This window comes from Coregonus lavaretus (assembly GCF_964263955.1).
Source record: "Coregonus lavaretus genome assembly, chromosome: 5".
Classification (NCBI taxonomy): Eukaryota; Metazoa; Chordata; class Actinopteri; order Salmoniformes; family Salmonidae; genus Coregonus; species Coregonus lavaretus.
This window is the reverse complement of record NC_139992.1, coordinates 14,590,858-14,614,952: the sequence shown is the minus strand read 5'-3', so window position 1 is coordinate 14,614,952 and position 24,095 is coordinate 14,590,858. Positions and strand designations below refer to the sequence as shown.

The 24,095-nt window shown below is 43.2% G+C and overlaps 1 protein-coding gene across 1 annotated transcript in view; it reads right to left on the bottom strand.

The window, feature by feature from the left end:
• Positions 1–24,095, bottom strand: part of LOC311128814 (low-density lipoprotein receptor-related protein 1B-like) — a gene marked incomplete at both ends in the record, with an annotated part of 602,749 nt that overhangs the window by 152,757 nt on the left and 425,897 nt on the right. The window contains 6 exons of the mRNA XM_084161045.1: positions 7,338–7,712; positions 7,929–8,053; positions 18,318–18,469; positions 18,618–18,744; positions 21,620–21,749; positions 22,074–22,208. Coding sequence (XP_084017171.1) covers positions 7,338–7,712; positions 7,929–8,053; positions 18,318–18,469; positions 18,618–18,744; positions 21,620–21,749; positions 22,074–22,208 — 1,044 coding nt within the window. The remainder of the gene's footprint in view (positions 1–7,337; positions 7,713–7,928; positions 8,054–18,317; positions 18,470–18,617; positions 18,745–21,619; positions 21,750–22,073; positions 22,209–24,095) is intronic.

Here is a 24,095-nt window from a genome sequence, read left to right as displayed (position 1 = left end):
GGTTCTTTTTTATTTTTATATTTTTTACTATTTTCTACATTGTAAAATAATAGTCAAGACATCAAAACTATGAAATAACACATATGGAATCATGTAGTAACCAAAAAAGTGTTAAACAGATTCTTCAAAGTAGCCACCCTTTGCCTTGACAGCTTTGCACACTCTTGGCATTCTCTCAACCAGCTTCATGAGGTAGTCACCTGGAATGAATTTCAATTAACTGATGTGCCTTGTTAAAAGTTAATTTGTGGAATTTATTTCCTTCTTAATACATTTGAGCCAATCAGTTGTGTTGTGACAAGGTAGTGGGGGTATACAGAAGATAGCCCTATTTGGTAAAAGACCAAGTCCATATTTTGGGTAAGAACAGCTCAAATAAGCAAAGAGAAATGACAGTCCATCATTACTTTAAGACATGAAGGTCAATCAATCCGGAAAATTTCAAGAACTTTGAAAGTTTCTTCAAGTGCAGTCGTAAAAAACATTAAGCGCTATGATGAAACTGGCTCTCATGAGGACCGCCAAAGGAAAGGAAGACCCAGAGTTACCACTACTGCAGAGGATAAATTCATTAGAGTTAACTGCACCTCAGATTGCAGCCCAAATAAATGCTTCACAGAGTTCAAGTAACAGACAAATTAACATCACCTGTTCAGAGGAGACTGTGTGAATCAGGCCTTCATGGTCGAATTGCTGCAAAGAAACCACTACTTAATGACACCAATAAGAAGAAGAGACTTGCTTGGGCCAAGAAACACGAGCAACGGACATTAGACCGGTGGAAATCTGTACTTTGGTCTGATGAGTCCAAATGTGAGATTTTTGGTTCCAACCGCTGTGTCTTTGTGAGATGCAGAGTAGGTGAACGGATGATCTCCGCCTGTGTGGTTCCCACCATAAAGCATGGAGGAGGTGGTGTGATGTTGTGGGGGTGCTTTGCTGGTGACACTGTCAGTGATTTATTTAGAATTCAAGGCACACTTAACCACCATGGCTGCCACAGCATTCTGCAGCGATACGACATTCCATCTGGTTTGCGCTTAGTGGATTTGTTTTTCAACAGGACAATGACCCAAAACATACCTCCAGGCTGTGTAAGGGCTATTTGACCAAGAAGAAGAGTGATGGAGATGACCTGGCCTCCACAATCACCCGACCTCAACCCAATTGAGATGGTATGGGATGAGTTGGACTGCAGAGTGAAGGAAAAGCAGCCTACAAGTGCTCAGCATATGTGGGAACTCCTTCAAGACTGTTGGAAAAGCATTTCTCATGAAGCTGGTCGAGAGAATGCGAAGAGTGTGCAAAGCTGTCATCAAGTCAAAGGGCGGCTACTTTGAAGAATCTAAAATCTAAAATATATTTTGATTTGTTTAACACTTTTTTGGTTACAACATGATTCCATATGTGTTATGTCATAGTTTTGATGTCTTCACAATTATTCTACAAGGTAGAAAATAGTATAAATAAAGAAAAACCCTTGAATGAGTAGGTGTGTCCAGGCTTTTGACTGGCAGTGTATAGTATATATACAGTTGAAGTCGGAAGTTTACATACACTTAGGTTGGAGTCTTTAAAACTTGTTTTTCAACAATTTCCACACATTTGTTGTTAACAAACTATAGTTTTGGCAAGTCGGTTAGGACATCTACTTTGTACATGACACAAGTAATTTTTCCAACAATTGTTTACAGACAGATTATTTCACTTATAATTCACTGTATCACAATTCCAGTGGGTCAGAAGTTTACATACACTAAGTTGACTGTGCCTTTAAACAGCTTGGAAAATTCCAGAAAATTATGTCATGGCTTCAGAAGCTTCAGATAGGCTAATTGACATAATTTGAGTCAATTGGAGGTGTGGATGTATTTCAAGGCCTACCTTCAAACTCAGTGCCTCTTTGCTTGACATCATGGGAAAATCAAAATAAATCAGCCAAGACCTCAGAAAAATAATTGTAGACCTCCACAAGTCTGGTTCATCCTTGGGAGCAATTTCCAAACGCCTGAAGGTACCACGTTCACCTGTACAAACAGTAGTACGCAAGTATAAACACCATGGGACCACGCAGCCGTCATACCGCTAAGGAAGGAGACACGTTCTGTCTCTTAGAGATGAACATACTTGGGAGTGAAAAGTGCAAATCAATCCCAGAACAACAGCAAAGGACATTGTGAAGATGCTGGAGGAAAAAGGTACAAAAGTATCTATATCCAGAGTAAAACGAGTCGTATATCGACATAACCTGAAAGGCTGCTCAGCAAAGAAGAAGCCACTGCTCCAAAACCGCCATAAAAAAGCCAGACTACGGTTTGCAACTGCACATGGGGACAAAGATCGTACTTTTTGGAGAAATGTCCTCTGGTCTGATGAAACAAAAATAGAACTGTTTGGCCATAATGACCATCGTTATGTTTGGAGGAAAAAGGGAGAACTTGCAAGCTGAAGAACACCATCCCAACCATGATGCACGGGGGTGGCAGCATCATGCCGTGGGGGTGCTTTGCTGCAGGACGGACTGGTGCACTTCACAAAATAGATGGCATCATGAGGAAGGAAAATTCTGTGGATATATTGAAGCAACATCTCAAGACATCAGTCAGGAAGTTAAAGCTTGGTCGCAAATGGGTCTTCCAAATGGACAATGACCCCAAGCATACTTCCAAAGTTGTGGCAAAATAGCTTAAGGACAACAAAGTCAAGATATTGGAGTGGCCATAACAAAGCCCTGACCTAAATCCAATAGAAAAATTGTGGGCAGAACTGAAAAAGCGTGTGTGAGCAAGGAGGCCTACAAACCTGACTCAGTAACACCAGCTCTGTCAGGAGGAATGGGCAAAAATTCATCCAACTTATTGTGGGAAGCTTGTGGAAGGCTACCCGAAACGTTTGACCCAAGTTAAACAATTTTAAGGCAATGCTACCAAATACTAATTGAGTGTATGTAAACTTCTGACCCACTGGGAATGTGATGAAAGAAAAAAAGCTGAAATAAATCATTCGCTCTACTATTATTCTGACATTTCACAATCTTAAAATAAAGTGGTGATCCTAACAGACCTGAGACAGGGACTTTTACTAGGATTAAATGTCAGGAATTGTGAAAAACTGAGTTTCAATGTATTTGGCTAAGGTGTACAGTGAGGGGAAAAAGTATTTGATCCCCTGCTGATTTTGTATGTTTGCCCACTGACAAAGAAATGATCAGTCTATAATTTTAATGGTAGGTTTATTTGAACAGTGAGAGACAGAATAACAACAAAAAAATCCAGAAAAACGCATGTAAAAATGTTATTAATTGATTAGCATTTTAATGAGGGAAATAAGTATTTGACCCCTCTGCAAAACATTACTTAGTACTTGGTGGCAAAACCCTTGTTGGCAATCACAGAGGTCAGACGTTTCTTGTAGTTGACCACCAGGTTTGCACACATCTCAGGAGGGATTTTGTCCCACTCCTCTTTGCAGATCTTCTCCAAGTCATTAAGGTTTCGAGGCTGACGTTTGGCAACTCGAACCTTCAGCTCCCTCCACAGATTTTCTTTGGGATTAAGGTCTGGAGACTGGCTAGGCCACTCCAGGACCTTAATGTGCTTCTTCTTGAGCCACTCCTTTGTTGCCTTGGCCGTGTGTTTTGGGTCATTGTCATGCTGAAATATCCATCCACGACCCATTTTCAATGCCCTGGCTGAGGGAAGGAGGTTCTCACCCAAGATTTGACGGTACATGGCCCCGTCCATCGTCCCTTTGATGCGGTGAAGTTGTCCTGTCCCCTTAGCAGAATAACACCCCCAAAGCATAATGTTTCCACCTCCATGTTTGACAGTGGGGATGGTGTTCTTGGGGTCATAGGCAGCATTCCTCCTCCTCCAAACACGGTGAGTTGAGTTGATGCCAAAGATCTCAATTTTGGTCTCATCTGACCACAACACTTTCACCCAGTTCTCCTCTGAATCATTCAGATGTTCATTGGCAAACTTCAGATGGGCCTGTATATGTGCTTCCTTGAGCAGGGGGACCTTGCGGGCGCTGCAGGATTTCAGTCCTTCACGGCGTAGTGTGTTACCAATGGTTTCTTGGTGACTATGGTCCCAGCTGCCTTGAGATCATTGACAAGATCCTCCCGTGTAGATCTGGGCTGATTCCTCACCGTTCTCATGATCATTGCAACTCCACGAGGTGAGATCTTGCATGGAGCTCCAGGCCGAGGGAGATTGACAGTTATTTTGTGTTTCTTCCATTTGCGAATAATTGTCACCTTCTCACCAAGCTGCTTGGCGATGGTCTTGTAGCCCATTCCAGCCTTGTGTAGGTCTACAATCTTGTCCCTGACATCCTTGGAGAGCTCTTTGGTCTTGGCCATGGTGGAGAGTTTGGAATTGGATTAAGAGTGTGCTCCTAATCTCAGCTCGTTACCTGTATAAAAGACACCTGGGAGCCAGAAATCTTTCTGATTGAGAGGGGTCAAATACTTATTTCCCTCATTAAAATGCAAATCAATTTATAAAAATTTTGACATGTGTTTTTCAGGATTTTGTTGTTGTTATTCTGTCTCTCACTGTTCAAATAAACCTACCATTAAAATTATAGACTGATCATTTCTTTGTCAGTGGGCAAACGTACAAAATCAGCAGGGGATCAAATACTTTTTTCCCTCACTGTATGTAAACTTCCGACTTCAGCTGTAAAGGTGCCCATTTGGGGATCTGATAGTATTTCTGATTGGCTTAATGCACCACCACTAATGAGCTGTTGAGCTTCTCAAAGTAATGTTTTCTTCACCTCAAACAGCAAGCAAACAAAGTCTGTTTTTACATCCATTGAGATTGACAATAGTTCCTCAATGTATTTGAAAAATCTTTACTGCTCTCGATAGCCTTTTGATAACCACTCAGCGTGAAAGGGAAAAATGCAATGCTCTGATCCAGTGGAAACGTCACTGATTACTTCTTATCCCTTGCACAAATAGCCTGCAGCTTTGTCTGTCCCATAATAGCACGGGAAACTCTGAGGGCCCAGAATATTTTAGACAATGTTGCAAGTTTGTTAGCACGAGCTTCGGGCCCAAGTTAATAGTTGATACAATGTTTCAAGTTCATTGCAGACAGGCCATGTGTAGCCAATGTGACTTATAAGATATTTTTATCCTGATATTTTCTACCTGCAGGCTGCAATGTTTTTATTTGTTGGCTTTATAGGCTATTTTTACATAGTTGGCAATGGCAATAGAAGTTACTTATTAGGTTTTTATCATTTTCATTTAGATTTGGATATTATTTTTATTAACCATATGACAATGATTTTGAGATACGAAGATGTTATTAAAAGAAACTGTTCCACGAAAATGTGCATCTGAAAACCATAACTGGCACACAGATCGGTAGAAATGGTAAGATAAATTGACATTCCACATGAGAAAGGTTGCAGACTCCTAGTGTAGCCTATTACCCGCAACTTCAGGAGAGTAATGGTAGAATCTGTGAAAGCCAGTAGGAGGAGAGAAGGATGGTTGGGACAAGTAAATATTTTTTTCTTCTGGTTATCTTGATCTCTGGCTCCCTCTTGAGTCATTTGTGTCTGATTTTATTAAACAATGCCCTTAAAGCATCAGACAAGCTCAATGCATATATAGTTGATTTTATTAAAACACATAGGGTGTATCTTTCTATGAAAAAATACACGTTTTAAAACGTAGACCAATCGATTGGTCGAAAGAAGATAATATTTTTTTACTCGGGGACTGCCCTATAACAAGCTAAGCTAAAGTAAATGCAATGGATGTTTCAGCGCTAAATAAATCACCAACTCTACACCTGAACAGGCTAGGCATGGTTGGAGGTCTACCAATTACACAAAGAGGTGCAGAGAAGGATATCAAACACATACACCAACTTGACATCTGCCAGCCACATAGCTTTTTTTCTTTAGATGTCAGTGCTTCTTTTCAAAATGATAATTGCTCCTCTTGGTCAAAGCCAAAATAACTTAAGTCTATTTCCAGTCATCCCATCTGTCTCTGTCAATTTTGCCAACAGCAGAATATGAGGATGTGGATCAGTGAACTGCTGCTGTTCTCCCAGAGTGTGAGTGGTGATGCTGTTCTCCCAGAGTGTGAGGGGTGAGTGAGTGACATGAGCTCAGAGGAGACTTCAGAAAGAGGCAAAATATACTAACTGTGCAGAACAGAGGCTTTCCCTGCTCATCTGCCTCAACTCAGCTTATCTAGCCAAGATTGACAGGGAGAACAGATGCAACGGCTCTGCTGCCTCTCCTCCTGCCATCTAGAATGACTGACTGACTGGCAGGCTAAAAAAAGGTCCAAGTGTTTTGTGTTTCACATTCTATGTGTATTTACTAAATTCATGCCAAATAGAGATAGTTTGAATTTATCTTTGTTAGATGCCAATTTCACAAGCCCCCATGTGTCCTATCAACTTCCTTAATCCCTAAATACTGAGGCTTATTTTATGCAGACACTGTTCCTTGCAATACTGCTACCCATAGCTAGCTAATCTTATAGCGAATGCTGCAAATGCTGCTTTGCTGGCCAGAGTGGTCAATATACTGTATCACTCTCTCAGGCCACTTATTTCTGTTTTGGTGAAAATGTGGTGAAAATGAGAGCTGGGTAATTTTCTCCATTAATAGTAAGACCTAAAAACCATCGTAAGCATCTTATTTGACAGTTAAATTGTTCCCATTTAGGGCAAGAATAATAGAGGTGGCCATTACAATGCTCTACAGATGTAGGATCTTAATTTGAGCCAGTTTGCTACAGCAGGAAAATTATCCTGCAGCAACAGTACATGTGAATTATTATGTGGATTATAGTGGTTGATACATTTTTCATAAGGGAAAATCAAGTCTGAAATTTCTAAGTGGATATTACAAACTTCAGAAGCATTTTTAAACCTCCTCAAATACACTACACGTTTAAAATGTTCTCCATTGCAGGAAAGTTATTTTGCAACAGGGTGATCAAATTAAGATCCTACATCTGTATACTTGATGTAGTATGCATTGAAGCCACACAATACATCCAAGGACCCAGCCACTTTATTATCTACAAATGGCTTTTCACAAATGGTTGCTAAGAGACAGGAGAGGCTGGCTGCAGACCCTAATTTCACATCATAGGTTATCTCATTGACTTGGCACCCTGCATTACAACGGGATCAAGATTTAGAGGAAAATAAATGAATGTATGTACTAGAAAGTAAAATAATAAAACATGAATTAATTTTTCTGTCAGGCATAAATGTATACGAAGGCACTTGTAAATAAACAAACTCAAAAACATCAAATCAAAACATAAAAAGTAAAGCAGAACTAACTTTTGGCTATGATTGATCGTCCAGTCCAGTCGTCATTAATCATCTGGATATTCCCAAAATGGATGTCGCTGAAGAAGATGCGATTGGTACCTCCTGCGGTTTTCTGGCGGTAATCAAAGGTCAGGGCTATGACGTTCTTGAAGTAGGCGGGCCTCTCGAAGGGCTGGACAGGCGAGTTGAGGTCGCTCTCGTCTGTGAGGTGGACGCTCTTCAGTATGCTCCTCTCAGAGTAGAGCAGATAGCCCTCGTATCGCTCGCAGGCAAAGCCGTCCTCAGCCAGGTGGCCATGGGCACAGGAACAGGTCCTACGCCCACTGCCCAGGTGGAAGCAGAGCTGCTGACAGCCTCCGTTGCTCCTGGCACATGGGTTGGTACCTGGGTTGGCAGAAAAAAACACTGTGTTCAAGGCAAATTCTACCTAAGATTACTTTACCCTCATTAATTGTATTGTACATGCACTGCCTATAGCTACGGTTGATCTTTCCCTTGTACTAGATGGCACCCAGTTGATTTTGACCAATGCATTTAACAACGCTACTGATGATGGTGATGGGTGAGAATCAATAAAGAGCATTAAGTTGAAACCTCAACCTTTCTCCCGCCCTCTATTAAATACTGTCACATCCTTCAGGTTGACCCCCAGACCACTCCTCATGGTCACTGCCTCGCTGGCATCACTCTTGAAGCCTCGTCTGATGGAACCGTTGGAGTGAGCTCTGAGGACAGAAAGAGAGAGACGTTTTGAAAAGTCATCAATGACACACATTTTTTATTCTTCTTTGATTCTTAAAAAGTACTTTCGGACAAGATACCCCCCATCGGTATCCAACTAGATGGATTCTCCATTCACTGGGTGGACAGGACAGTGGAGTCAGGGAAACCGAGGGGGGGAGGGGTTTGCCTCTACATCAACACTAATTGGTGTGTTAACTCCAGCGCGTTGGAAGTGTCAACCCACTATTCACCCGTCTTGGAATACTTGAAGGTCAAATGCAGACCCTTCTACCTCCCGAGGGAGTTTTCAGCTGTTATCGTGACTGTTGTATACATTCCACCTCAGGACAGGAAAAATAACAAGCTGGCACTTAACGGACCTTACAAGGCTATAAACAAGCAAGAAAACCTACATCCAGAGGCTGCCTTTCTAGTTGCCGGCAATTTTTATTCTGCGTCACTAAGACACGTGGTGCCCAACTTCCATCAACACGTTTCCAATGCCAATAGGGGCGATAAAGTCCTAGACCACTGTTATTCTACCCACAAGCAAGCGTACAAGGCCCTCCCTTGCTATTAGGCAAATCAGATCATGACTCCGCACTCCTGCTTCCTTTTTACAAGCAGAAACTCAAATAGGAAGCACCCGTGACTCGCTCCATTGAGAAATGGTCACCAGAATCAGAGATTATGCTACAGGACTGCTTTGCTAGCGCTGATTGGAATATGTTTAGAAACTCTGCCGATAACATTGATGAGCAAACCACCTCGTCACCAGCTTCATTAGAAAATGTATCGGCGATGTTGTCCCACAGTGAGGGTTCGCTGGTTCCCCAATTAAAAGCTCAGGATTAACACCGAGGTTGGCGCTAAACTAAAATAATTTAAAATAATAATTGGTCATTTAGCAGACGCTCTTATCCAGAGCGACTTACAGGAGCAATTAGGGTTAAGTGCCTTGCTCAAGGGCACATCGACAAATTTTTCACCTAGTCGGCTCGGGGATTAGAACCAGCGACCTTTCGGTTACTGGCACAACGCTCTTAACCACTAAGCTACCTGCCGCACACAGAGGACAGGGCTACCGCACACAGAGCTATCGTAGGCAACCTTGAGGCTACAGCCGAGGACAGGAATAAGTACAAGAAGTCCCACTATGACCTCCGCAGCGTCATCAAACGAGCAAAAGGACAATATAGGTGGAATCATATTACACAGGATCCGCCGCCCTTCCGCATGAGGCAGGGGCTACAGTCCATTACGGATTACAAAGGGAGACCCAACCATGATCTGCCCAACAATGCCTCTCTACCAGACGAACTCAATGCATTTTGCATACTGCCCATATAGATCCGTAGAGGTCGCAATCTCTCCACACTGCCGTCACCCACCTCTCCCTCAACATCAGTAATACCAAGGAGTTGTCGTTGGATGTGGCAGGGCTAACAAACTATTATGGACTACAAAGGGAAATCACACCGCGAGCTGCCCAGTGACGTGAGCCTACCAGATGAGCTAAATGCCTTTTATGCTCACTTCGAGGCAAGCAACACTGAAGCATGCATGAGAGCACCAGCTTTTCCGGACGACTGTGATCAGGCTCTCCGTAACCGATGTGAGCAAGACCTTTAAACAGTTCAACATTCACAAGGCCGCGGGGCCAGACGGATTACCAGGACATGTACTCAGAGCATGCGCGGACCAATTGGCAAGTGTCTTCACTGACATTTTCAACCTCTCCCTGACCGAGTCTGTGATACCCACGTTTCAAGCAGACCACCATAGTCCCTGTGCCCAAGAATGTGAAGGTGACCTGCCTAAATGACTACCGCCTCGTAGCAGTCATGTCGGTAGCCATGAAGGGCTTTGAAAGGCTGGTCATGGCTCACATCAACACCATCATCCCGGAAACCATAGATCCACTCCAATTCGTCTACCGCCCCTACAGATCCACAGATGACGCAATCTCAATCGCACTCCACACTTCCCTTTCCCACATGGACAAAAGGAACACCTATGTGAGAATGCTGTTCATTGACAACAGCTCAGCGTTCAACACCATAGTGCCCACAAAGCTCATCGCTAAGCTAAGCATCCTGGGACTAAACACCTCCCTCTGCAACTGGATCCTGGACTTCCTGATGGTCCGCCCACAGGTGGTAAGGGTAGGCAACAACACATCTGCCACGCTGATCCTCAACACGGGGGCCCCTCAGGGGTCCGTGCTTAGTCCCCTCCTGTACTCCCTATTCACCCATGACTGCGTGGCCAAGTACGACTCCAACACCATCATTAAGTTTGCTGACGACACAACAGTGGTAGGCCTGATCACCGACAACGATGAGACAGCCTATAGGGAGGAGGTCAGAGACCTGACAGTGTGGTGCCAGGACAACATACTCTCCCTCCATGTGAGCAAGACAAAGGAGATAATCGTTGACTACAGGAAAAGGAGGGCTGAACAGGCCTCCATTAACATTGACGGGCTGTAGTGGAGCGTTTCGAGAGTTTCAAGTTCCTTGGTGTCCACATCACCAAGACAGTCCTGAAGAGGGCACGACAACATATTTTCCCCCTCAGGAGACTGAAAAGATTTGGCATGGGTCCCCAGATTCTCAAAAAGTTATACAGCTGCACCATCGAGAGCATCCTGACCGGTTGCATAACCGCCTGGTATGGCAACTGCTTAGCATCCGACTGTAAGGCCCAAAAAATGGTCAAAGACTCCAGTCACCCAATGGCCACCCGGACTATTTACATTGACCCCCCTCCCCCTTTGTTTTTACACTGCTGCTACTCACTGTTTATTATCTATGCATAGTCACTTTACCCCAACCTACATGTACAAACTACCTCGACTAACCTGTACCCCCGCACATTGACTCGGTACCGGTACCCCCTGTATATAGCCTCGTTATTGTTATGTCATTTTTTTGTGTTACTTTAAATTTTTCTACTTTATTTAGAAAATATTTTGAACTGAATTGTTGGTTAAGGGCTTGTAAGTAAGCATTTCACGGTAAGGTCTACACCTGTTGTATTCGGCGCATGTGACAAATAACATTTGATTTGATTTGAGTTGATCGTGGACTACAGGAAACGGGGGTGGGTGTGCACGAGAGCTTCAAGTTCCTCTTTGTCCAAATCATTAAAGAGTTAAAAATGGTCCAAACACACGCACACAGTCGTGATGAAGGCGCAACAGCACCTCTTCCCCCTCAGGAGGTTGAAAAAGTTTGGCATGGGCCCTCAAATTCTCAAATACTTCTGCAGCTGTACCATTGAGAGTCTGAATGAGTGAGATTGTTGATCCAGAGAGTTTTTGGCAGCGATTACAGCCTTGAGTGTTCCGCCCTCAACTTCCGGACTTGTCTCCGCGCTGTTGTGCACTTTGTTGCTACTTGGCTATCTGCCAAACTCTTCGGTTTTTACTTTTAATACATTTACTAACGTCTTCGTTTTCTTTCCCTCGCTCAACTTTTTTCATTCAACTTTTTCCACCCCTGACGCTTTATCTGGACATGGTTCTACAGGACCTCCACCAGCTGAAAAAGCTAAGTAGTAACATTAACACTATGCCATCTAATTGCAATTGCTGTACTCATAATACACAGGAGAACTATCGCCTAATGGTGAGGATAGCCGTGTTGCAAGCACAGCTTCAGATGCAATCATTAGGCAAGAGCAATTTAAGTGTAGGAAAGGATGAAACAGCGTCTGTGCCACTAGTAAGTACAGATAGTAGTATAAATTCCCCCGCACAGTCCCTGCAGCCAGACAATTTTCTCAAGGCTTCTGGAAAGAAATGATGTCGGCATGCTCAACCGGTGTCGCTCATTCAGCCAACAGAAACTTTCAACCAGTTCTCCCCACTGTGCAACGAGTCGGAGTCAGAGGCCGAGCCTTCTCAGGTCTCTCCTCCACCCAATATGGGGTCTGAGCCGCCGAAGCCTCCCACCATTAGCTCTGACAAATTGAAAACCCTAGTCATTGGCGACTCCATTACCCGCAATATTAGACTTAAGAATAATCATCCAGCGATCATACACTGTTAACCAGGGGGCAGGGCTACTGACGTAAAGGCTAATCTGATGGTGCTGGCTAAGGCTAAAACTGGCCAGTGTAGAGAGTATAGGGATATTGTTATCCACGTCGGCACCAATGTTAGGATGAAACAGTCAGAGGTCACCAAGCGCAACATAGCTTCAGGGTGTAAATCAGCTAGAAAGATGTGTCGGCATCGAGTAATTGTCTCTGGCCCCCTCCCAGTTAGGGGGAGTGATGAGCTCTACAGCAGAGTCTCACAACTCAATCGCTGGTTGAAAACTGTTTTCTGCCCCTCCCAAAATATAGAACTTGTAGATAATTGGCCCCCTTCTGGGACTCACCCACAAACAGGACCAAGCCTGGCCTGCTGAGGATGACAGACTCCATCCTAGATGGAGGTGTGCTCTCATCTTATCTACCAACATAGACAGGGCTCTAACTCCTCTAGCTCCACAATGAGATAGGGTGCAGGCAACAGGCTGTTAGCCAGCCTGCCAGCTTAGTGGAGTCTGCTACTAGCACAGTCGGTGTAGTCAGCTCAGCTATCCCCATTGAGACCGTGTCTGTGCCTTGATCTAGGTTGAGCAAAACAAAACATGGCAGTGTTTGCCTTAGCAATCTCACTGGAATAAAGACCTCCTCCATTCCTGTCATTATTAAAAGAGATTGTGATATCTCACATCTCAAAATAGGGTTACTTAATGTTAGATCACTAACTTCCAAGGCAGTCATAGTCAATTAACTAGTCACTGATCATAATCTTAATGTGATCGGCCTGACTGAAACATGGCTCAAGCCTGATGAATTTACTATGTTAAACGAGGCCACTCCTCCTGGTTACACTAGTGACCATATTTTTAAAAAATATTACAAAATGACAGCGTTTTCATCTTTTGAGCTTCTAGTCATGAATTCTATGCAGCCTACTCAATCACTTTGTATAGCTACTGTTTACAGGCCTCCTGGGCCGTATACAGTGTTCCTCACGGAGTTCCCTGAATTCCTATCGGACCTTGTAGTCATGGCAGATAATATTCTAATTTCTGGTGACTTTAATATTCACATGGAAAAGTCCACAGACCCACTCCAAAAGGCTTTCGGCTCCATCATCGACTCAGTTGGTTTTGTTCAACATGTCTCCGGGCCTACTCATTGCCACAGTCATACCCTGGATCTAGTTTTGTCCCGTGGAATAAATATTGTGGATATAAATGTCTTTCCTCATAATCCTGGACTATCGGACCACCATTTTAATATGTTTACAATCGCAACAAATAATCTGCTCAGACCCCAACCAAGGATCATCAAAAGCCGTGTACAAAAATTGGTTAACCACTTAACTGAGTCGCACTCCTAAAAACAAAAAACATTTGTCACAAGAAATTTGCTCCCTAGTATACAGGAAATATCCGAGCCCTGAAGCAAGCTTCCAGAAAATTGGAACGGAAATGATACTCCACCAAACTGGAAGTCTTCTGAATACGTTGGAAAGACAGTACCCCGCAATATCAAAGAGCCCTCATTGCTGCTCGATCATCCTATTTTTCCAACCTAATTGAGGAGAATTAGAACAATCTCAAATGTATTTTTGATACTGTCGCAAAGCTAACTAAAAAGCGGCATTCCATTCAATAAGAGAGGATAGCTTTCACTTCAGCAGTGATAAATTCATGAACTTCTTCAATGAAAAAATCATGATCATTAGAAAGCAAATTACGGACTCTTCCTTGAACCTGCGTATTTCTCCAAAGCTCAGTTTTCCCGAGTCTGCACAGAACTGCCAGGACCTCAGATCAATGGAGACCCTCAAGTTTTTTAATCCTGTATCTCTTGACACATTCATGAAAATAGTCATGGCCTCTAAACCGTCAAGCTGCATACTGCACCCTATTCCAACTAACTACTGAAAGAGCTACTTCCTGTGCTTGGCCCTCCTATGTTGAATATAATAAATGGCTCCCTATCCACCGGATGTGTACCAAACTCAATAAAAGTGTCAGTAATAAAGCCTCTCTTGAAAAAGCCAAACCTTGACCCGGAAAATGTAAAAAACTATCGGCCTATACTGAATCTCCCATTCCTCTAAATTTTTTGGGGAAAAGCTGTTGCGCAGCAACTCACTGCCTTCCTGAAGACAAATAATGTAAATGAAATACTTCAGTCTGGTTTTAGACCCCATCATAGCACTGAGACCGCACTCATGAGAAGGTGGTAAATTACCTTTTAATGGCGCCAGACCCAGGCTCTGCATCTGTCCTCCTGCTCCTATACCTTAGTGCTGCTTTTGACACCATCGATCACCACATTCTTTTGGAGAGATTAGAAACCCTAATTGGTCTACACGGACAAGTTCTTGCCTGGTTTAGATCTTATCTGTCGGAAAGATATCAGTTCGTCTCTGTGGACGGTTTGTCCTCTGACAAATCAATTGTACGTTTCGGCGTTCCTCAAGGTTCCATTCTTACTAGTGCTCTTCCATGCCGTCCCTAGGAGGGGTGCGTCACTTAGTCACAGACGTGATCTTCCTGTCCGGTTTTGCGCCCCCTTGGGCTCGTGCGATGGAGGAGATCTTCGTGGGCTATACTCAGCCTTGTCTCAGGTTAGTAAGTTGGTGGTCTGTTGATATCTCTCTAGTGGTGTGGGGGCTGTGCTTTGGCAAAGTGGGTGGGTTATATCCTGACTGGTTGGCCCTGTCCGGGGGTCTCGTCGGACGGGGCCACAGTGTCCCCCGACTCACCCCTGTCTCAGTCTCCAGTATCTATGCTGGAATAGTCTATGTGCCGGGGGGCTAGGGTCAGTCTGTTATATCTGGTGTAATTCTCCTGTCTTATCTGGTGTCCTGTGTGAATTTAAGTATGCTCCTTCTAATTCTCTCTCCCTCCCATCCCGGAGGACCTGAGCCCTAGGATCATGCCTCAGGACTACCTGGCCTGATGACTCCTGGCTGTCCCCAGTCCACCTGGCCGTGCTGCTGTTCCAGTTTCAACTGTTCTGCCTGCGGCTAGGGAACCCTGACTTGTTCACCGGACGTGCTACCTTTTCCCGGAACTGCTGTTTTCGACTCTCTCTCTACCGCACCTGCTTTCTCGACCTCTAAATGCTCGGCTATGAAAAGCCAACTGACATTTACTCCTGAGGTACTGACCTGTTGCACCCTCTACAACCACTGTGATTATTATTTGACCCTTCTGGTCATCTATGAATGTTTGAACATCTTGCAGAACAATCTGGCCTTAAATGGTCATGTACTCTTATAATCTCCACCTGGCACAGCCAGAAGAGGACTGACCACCCCTCAGAGCCTGGTTCCTCTCTAGGTTTCTTCCTTCGTAGGGAGTTTCTCCTAGCCACCGTGCTTCTACATCTGCTTTGCTTGCTGTTTGAGGTTTTAGGCTGGGTTTCTGTATAGCACTTTGTGACATCTGCTGATGTAAAAATGGCTTTATAAATACATTTGATTGATTGATTTTCAATGGCTGCATTGGTGCCTGGTATGGCAATAGCACCGCCCTTGATCACATGGCGCTACAGAGGGTGTTGCAGACAGCCCAGTACATCACTGGGGCTGAGCTCCCTGCCATCCAGGACATCTATATCAGGCGGTGTGGTAGGAAGGTCCGGAAAATCATTAAAGACTCCAACCACCCAAGCCATAGAGTATTCTCTCTGCTTCCGCATGGCAAGCGGTACCGGTGCATCAAGTCTATCACCAACAGGCTCTTGAACAGCTTCTATCCCCAAGCAATAAGACATATAAATAGCTAACAAAATAGCTACACAGACTATCTGAGTTAACCTTGTATCTTTATTTACCTTTTAATAGTCTCTATGCACACTCACAGGGCCCTACACACACACACAAACACACACACACACACACATATAATATGCACATTCATTTATACTGACTCTACACACACACACACCCACTCACATACAAGCTGCTGCTACTCTGTTTATCTTATATCCTGTTGCCTACTCACCTTACCCCTATACATATCAATATGGTATTGGAACTGACCCTGTATATACAGTGCCTTGCAAAAGTATTCATCCCCCTTGGCGTTTTTCCTATTTTGTTGCATTACAGCCTGTAATTTACATTTTTATTTGGATTTCATGTAATGGACATACACAAAATAGTCAAAATTGGTGAAGTGAAATGAAAAAAATAACTTGTTTCAGAAAATTCAAAAAAATTAATAACGGAATAAGTGGTGTGTGCATATGTATTCACCCCCTTTGCTATGAAGACCATAATTAAGATGTGGTGCAACCAATTACCTTCAGAAGTCACATAATTAGTTAAATAAAGTCCACCTGTGTGCAATCTAAGAGTCACATGATCTGTCACATGATCTAAGTATATGTACACCTGTTCTGAAAGGCCCCAGACTCTGCAACACCACTAAGCAAGGGGCACCACCAAGCAAACAACACCATGAAGATCAAGGAGCTCTCCAAACAGGTCAGGGACAAAGTTGTGGAGAAGTACAAATCAGGGTTGGGTTATAAAAAAATATCAAAAACTTTGAACATCCCACGGAGCACCATTAAATCCATTATTAAAAAATGGAAAGAATATGGCACCACAATAAACCTGCCAAGAGAGGGCCGCCCACCAAAACTCACAGAGCAGGCAAGGAGGGCATTAATCAGAAAGGCAACAAAGAGACCAAAGATAACCCTGAAGGAGCTGCAAAGCTCTACAGTGGAGATTGGAGTATCTGTCCATAGGACCACTTTAAGCTGTACACTCCACAAAGCTGGGCTTTACGGAAGAGTGGCCAAAAAAAAGCCATTGCTTACAGAAAAAAATAAGCAAACAAGTTTGGTGTTCGCCATTGTGGGAGACTCCCCAAACATATGGAAGAAGGTACTCTGGGCAGATGAGACTAAAATTGAGCTTTTTGTCCATCAAGGAAAACGCTATGTCTGCCGCAAACCCAACACCTCTCATCACCCCCACAGTGAAGCATGGTGGTGGCAGCATCATGCTGTGGGGATGTTTTTCATCGGCAGGTACTGGGAAACTGGTCAGAATTGAAGGAATGATGGATGGCGCTAAATACAGGGAAATTATTGAGGGAAACCTGTTTCAGTCTTCCAGAGATTTGAGACTGGGACGGAGGTTCACCTTCCAGCAGGACAATAACCCTAAGCATACTGCTAAAGCAACACTCGAGTCGTTTGAGGGGAAACATTTAAATGTCTTGGAATGCCCTGTGTCGCTCAGTTGGTAGAGCATGGCGTTTGCAACGCCAGGGTTGTGGGTTCGATTCCCACGGGGGGCCAGTATGAAAAATGTATGCACTCACTAACTGTGAGTCGATCTGGATAAGAGCATCTGCTAAATGACTAAAATGTCAAATGTAATGGCCTAGTCAATTGAGAATCTGTGGTATGACTTAAAGATTGCTGTACACCAGCGGAACCCATCCAACTTGAAGGAGCTGGAGCAGTTTTGCCTTGAAGAATGGGCAAAAATCCCAGTGGCTAGATGTGCCAAGCTTATAGAGACTTATATAGGCGGGGGGGGGTGTGAATAGTTATGCACGCTCAAGATTTCAGTTTTTTTGTCTGATTTCTTGTTTGTTTCACAACAAAACATATTTAGTATCTTCAAAGTGGTAGGCATGTTGTGTAAATCAAATCAAACAAACCCCCCCAAAATCAATTTTAATTCCAGGTTGTAAGGCAACAAAATAGGAAAAATGCCAAGGGGGTGAATACTTTCGCAAACCACTAGTATACTTACTTACTTACTTACTTATTCTGTTCTTCATATTTCTTCTTATTTCTAATATGTTATTTTTTTTGTATTACATAGTTATTGATTATCGCATTGTTGGGTTTTGAGTTTTCCAGAAAGGCATTTCACTGTACTTGTGCTTGTGACATTAAAACTTTTAACTTTTCTAAATGACAGAAAATTAAAAAAGGCTGTCAAATGTTTTTTTTAACAATGGACATTTATCATAAAGAAAATAATCAAGCAAGCATAAAATAACTCAAGCCAACTGGTTTGACAAAAGGCAAAGGGATCTTCCCTTGATAATGACATTGAGGTACGCTAGTACATTTACATAAAGAGATGGTGGCCCTAATCATGTAAAAATACTCCCCTGAGGATCTCCCCACTGAGACCTCTGAGATTAAGGGTTAGAGGATCGGACTTTGCAGCCCACTCTGTGTGCATTTAAGGAAATAATAAATTACCTGTCAGACCAGTAGATGTAAGCTCCAAACACGGCCACGGAGAACAGGTCTACGTTGGCCACTGACAGTACAATCTCCCTGCTCTCACCCGTCTCAAGGTTGATCCTCTCTATCTTGTCGGTGCGGGCGTCACACCAGTATAATCTATTTTCCTGCAAAGTTATGGGGGTAAATTGGGTACATTTTATCCACACAAAGAAGGATGAGGATAGGATGCTGTTATGAAACTGCTTTAGGATGGGGTGGATGGATAAGTGCAAATATGACATTGATGGATCAGGAGGATGTCCAGTACTGTACCTCATAGTCTATGGAGATCCCGTTGGGCCAGCCGATGCCAGTGTTGACCAGGGTGACCTGATCAGACCCATCTAGACGGGCTCTCCCTATGCAGGGGCTCTGGCCCCACTCTGTCCAGAACAGATACCTGCCAGAGAGAGGGAGGGAGGGGGAGAGAGGGAGGGAGGGAGGGGGAGAGAGGGAGGGATGGAGGGAGGGAGGGAGGGGAGGGGGGTGGGGAGCAAGAGATTGTAAATACAACCATTTATGTTTACTTATTTTCCCTGTTGTACTATAACCATTTGCACATCGTTACAACACTGTACATTCCCATAATTTGACATTTGTCTCTATTCATTTGAAACTTTTATGAGTGTAATGTTTACAGTTAATTTTTGATTGTTTATTTCACTTTTGTTTATTATATATTTCATTTGCTTTGCCAATAAAGCACTTTGAATTGAATCGAATTGAATTGAATTGAGAGAGAGAGAGAGAGAGAGAGAGAGAGAGAGAGAGAGAGAGAGAGAGAGAGAGAGAGAGAGAGAGAGAGAGAGAGAGAGAGAGAGAGAGAGAGAGAGAGAGAGAGAGAGAGAGAGAGAGAGAGAGAGAGAGAGAGAGAGAGAGAGAGACAGTGGTAAACTGTAATATTATTGACATCTAACTGCTTGGACAACAGGAACAGATCTGAAAGGATACACAAAATGTCTGATCTAATCTGATAAGGAGGTTATCAGAAGCAATGCAACTGAAATCATATAGTTTTACAATGTAGTTCACCTCAAAGCCTACTTCTATTGGGTCTAGAGAGGATACTTTGGTGTTACAGCCCTCTGTTTTCAGAAAATGGTTGAAATGTGAGCCTGTCATGGGCCTCCAGCTGTTCTTTCACGCAGTGTCAACAGTCGATCTCGAACGTTTAGTGGCAAACTGAAACAAATCATACTGTGACTGCACACAACACCTACAACTGCTAAACAACTTCACATAGGTCAGGCATGACAACAAACATCACTGCAGGAGCTAGGAGCACATCTGAGCGTGTTTCTACTGGTCTGAGCATGTTTCTACTGGTCTGTTTCTACTGATTTCCTCCTAGAATGTATTTATATTTTGTATAAATAAATAAATATATATATACAAAAGTATGTGAATTCGGCTATTTCAGCCACACCCATTGCTGACAAGTGTATAAAATCGAGCACACGGCCATGCAATCTCCATAGACAAACATTGGCAGTAGAATGGCCTTACTGAAGAGCTCAGTGACTTTCAATGATGCCACCTTTCCAACAAGTCAGTTTGTAAAATTTCTACCCTGCTAGAGCTGCCCCGGTCAACTGTAAGTGCTGTTATTTGTGAAGTGGAATCTTCTAGGAGCAACAACGGCTCAGCCGCAAAGTGGTAGGCAACACAAGCTCACAGAATGGGACCGCCGAGTGCTGAAGCACGTAAAAATCATCTGTCCTCGGTGGCAACACTCACTACCAAGTTCCTAACTGCCTCTGGAAACAATTTCAGCACAATAATTATTATTGGGTTTCCATGGCCGAGCAGCCTAAGATCACCATGCACAATGCCAAGCGTCGGCTGGAGTGGTGTAAAGCTTGCCGCCATTGGACTCTGGAGCAGTGGAAACGCGTTGTCTGGAGTGATGAATCAGGCTTCACCATCTGGCAGTCCGACAGACGAATCTGGGTTTGGCGGATGCCAGGAGAATGCTACCTGCCAGAATGCATAGTGCCAACTGTACAGTTTGGTGGATGAGCAATAATGATCTGGGGCTGTTTGTCATGGTTCGGGCTAGGCCCCTTAGTTCCAGTGAAGGGAAATCTTAACGCTGCAGCATACAATGACATTCTAGACGATTCTGCACTTCCAACTTTGTGGCAACAGTTTGGGGAAGGCCCTTTCCTGTTTCAGCATGGACATTCCCCACTGCACAAAGCAAGGTCCATACAGAAATGTTTTATCGAGATCGGTGTGGAAGAACTTGACTGGTCTGCACAGAGTCCTGACCTGTACCCCATCGAACACCTTTGGGATTAATTGGAACGCCGATTGCGAGCCAAGCCTAATCACCCAACATCAGTGCCCGACATCACTAATGCTCTTGTAGCTGAATGGAAGCAAGTCCCCAAAGCAATGTTCCTACATCTAGTGGAAAGCCTTCCCAGGCTGTTATAGCAGCAAAGGGGGGACCAACTCCATATTAATGCCCATGATTTTGGAATGAGATGTTCGAAGAGCAGGTGTCCACATACGTTTGGTCATGTAGTGTATATAATTTATATATGCTCATTTACTGCATTTCTACACAATTTAAAAACTCTAAAATACTATTTGGAGAAGAGCAAAAACAAGCGAAATTGACTACAGCCATTATCACCCTGCTGCTGTAGCATCATTCACCTAAGTTAATAGGGGACTTAACGTTTAACAAACACGTCATACAATAATTAGCTGCCTGCTACGTACTAGCTCAGCACCGGGTTTAAAACTCTAGCTTAGTTTCAAACAGCAGTTACCTAGCCAATGTAGTCTACTACAACCATCTTTACCTCTACAATGTGTTGAGAAAAAGTTCCGCTCTTCCCTGCAGCTATGTGTTTTCTACAGAGAGGAAGAGGCGAAGCGAGAGGTTTCACTCTCACCAAAATCTGTTAAAAACGTTGGACCTACAGTATAAACTTGTCGCTTGCCTTCCCGCCTTTGGGACGACTCCCATTGTTACGGCGGACACATAAGCATCTCGTCATTATATACAGATCTCTGCTTTCCATAAAGCCTACCAGCCATACAAACAGCCTTCCCTCCAGCTCCCAGGCGTCCGCATGGTCTTAAAGTCAGACAACTAACATCTAAACTGCATTTGCCTTTTAATCGGGATTGGAATTATTTTAGTAGCCTATTTTAAATTGTTGGTGTTGATCTAGGGTATGCATACCCAATTGACGCCCCTGGCGCACATACAAACATGCACTCAAGCACGTACACACACACACACAAACAAACAGACATACCCTTTCTGTGGATGAACAGCGATGGCTCTAGGTTGGTCGAGTCCCTCTGAGATGACTACACAACGGTAGGTACCACTAAGACGGGCAATCTCTATGAGGTTAAAACCATGGTCTGTCCAGTAAAGGTTACCTGTGGGAAGAAGACAACAATACTGGTATTAGAGTTGTACAAAGAACAGTGTTACTCTTACTCATCAGAAACTAAGGAGATAATTCACAACATGAAAATGTAATTTTAAAGGACACTTCAGTAGACATGCGTAATTTATCCCAGTGACAATCTTTCAATTTGATTAGAATATTTTCATGTATAGCTTTATTTATACAGGTACCTTTATTTATACAGGGTAGTCTCATTGAGATAAAATCTAAGGAAATGTTTGGGGGTGGTATATCCACATAGGACCACATAGTAAGAAGCCATTTTGTACAATTTACAGAAGACAATACTGACCAGCGATCCAGTCCACTGCGATGCCCTCTACCCTGCTGATGCCCGTAGTAATGATGTCCTCCCTCCAGGTCTGATCCCTCTTGGCTCTGGAGATTGTGTTCAGGCCCATGTCTGTCCAGTACACTGTGTCATTACCTGTGGATAGGCAGGAAACGAAGTAAGGAAAAAACTGCACACTTGTAGTATTCTATATAAATTGGTGTGTAGAATGCAAACTCTTGGTATTCTTTAGTAGTTGTTGTTTAGTAGTTTAGAACTTGGGCTCATCAGTAGTAGTTTCCACCTCAATTCCTAGAGTGTGGATCTGATCCTTTTGCACTACCGTGGAAAAGGTAGGTACATTACATAACCTCCTTCTTAATGTACAATTTTTTTAGGATGATATAAAGTATGAAAGTTGTTAGCGTATCCATACATCCATTCAAACCTTATTTCCAGTGGTTTGAAAAAGTACCCAATTGGCATACTTGAGTAAAAGTAAAGATACCTTTATAGAAAATGACTCAAGTAAAAGTGAAAGTCACACAGTAAAATACTACTCTTAACGTATTAGGTGTTATATGTATTTAAGTGTAACAATTAAATGTAATTGCTAAAAGTTGTCAAAAATATAAATAATAAAGTAAAGTACAGATACCCCAAAAAACTACTTAAAGTGGAACTGACAGCACACTTTAATATGGTCATTTTCAAGTTTTCATAAATTCATAGAATGTTTGGGAATGACGTAGAGTAAGGCATTTGTGAAAATTCTATAGTAATATTGAGTGGGAAAGTGGCCGTGCGTTTGAACAATTAATAGACACTGCTGTAAATAAAACCTAATAAAAACATCTGTCTCGTCCAGAACCTTAGTCTACACAGACCGGTGCGCCATAGCCAATCAGAGCTACAGTAGGCCTTTATGCAAATAAGCCATTTGCCACACGGGCCTGCCATCATTCACTTTGAACTGGACTGTGTGTTTACAGGCAGTAGCAACAGCAATACTTTAGATAATTAGAACGCATTCGCCAAAAGCCACAAAATACACCTGAATGGATTTCTGCAAATATGTAAATACCACAGGAGTCCTCTTACATTTGGGAACATTGCAGTCCTATTGATCAAACAACCATGAAAAGGTACGCTCTCTCCCTCAGTTATGCACATCAACAACAAGATCAACAACTAATGCTAGCCATAGCGAGATGAGCTAAAATCTAACGAGGGAACATTAGAAAACATTTTCAGCTAGATGGCCATCAAAATTGCACTGATAAACGATGGGGAATAGTAGCCTGCTCGTCCTTCTGCAGCTTGCCTCGTTTTGACAAATGAATGGGAATTTTCCTACTCGCCCATTTGATCGATGGCAAATACATTTCATTGACAACTATGGGTGCCTTCTTAAATTGCCTTGAGTGTGTCAGACTGCGCTCTGGGTAGTTTGTAAATTCAGTGCGTTGTCAGATTGTCTGTTCGTAAATTCAGAGCATTTCGCTCTCCAAGCATTCAGAGCGTACTCTGGCTATTTACTCCGATTTCAGAGCACTCTTGTCTCTGAGTGCGAAAGAGCACAGAATAACAGGAATTTAGGAACGTGCAACACCTGTTGAATATGACCGGTGTCAGTAAACGTCGGCAAAAAACGTAATTAAATTGTTGCCAGCAGCACAGTTACAGTCTCAATGCTCTAGATAACTTGAGAACAGCCTAACGAGCTCCGCTAGGGTGAGTAAAATGGTCAGAGTGAGGTGTACTCTCATTTATGTCTGTAAGTAGCTAGCAAGTGGCAACAATTGAATTAATTTTTTGGCAGACATTTACTGACGCCTGTCATATTCAGCGGGTGTTGCGCGTTTGTAAATTCATCAGATATTCTGCACTCTGGCACACTCAGATAAGGGTGCTCTGAATCCAAAAATTTGCAGGGGTGTCCACATACTTTTGTACATATAGCGTTTTATATTATATGTTTATTTGCCCCTTCCTATTTACACAGAATTCACACATATCTTACATGTGACAGGATCCAGCTGG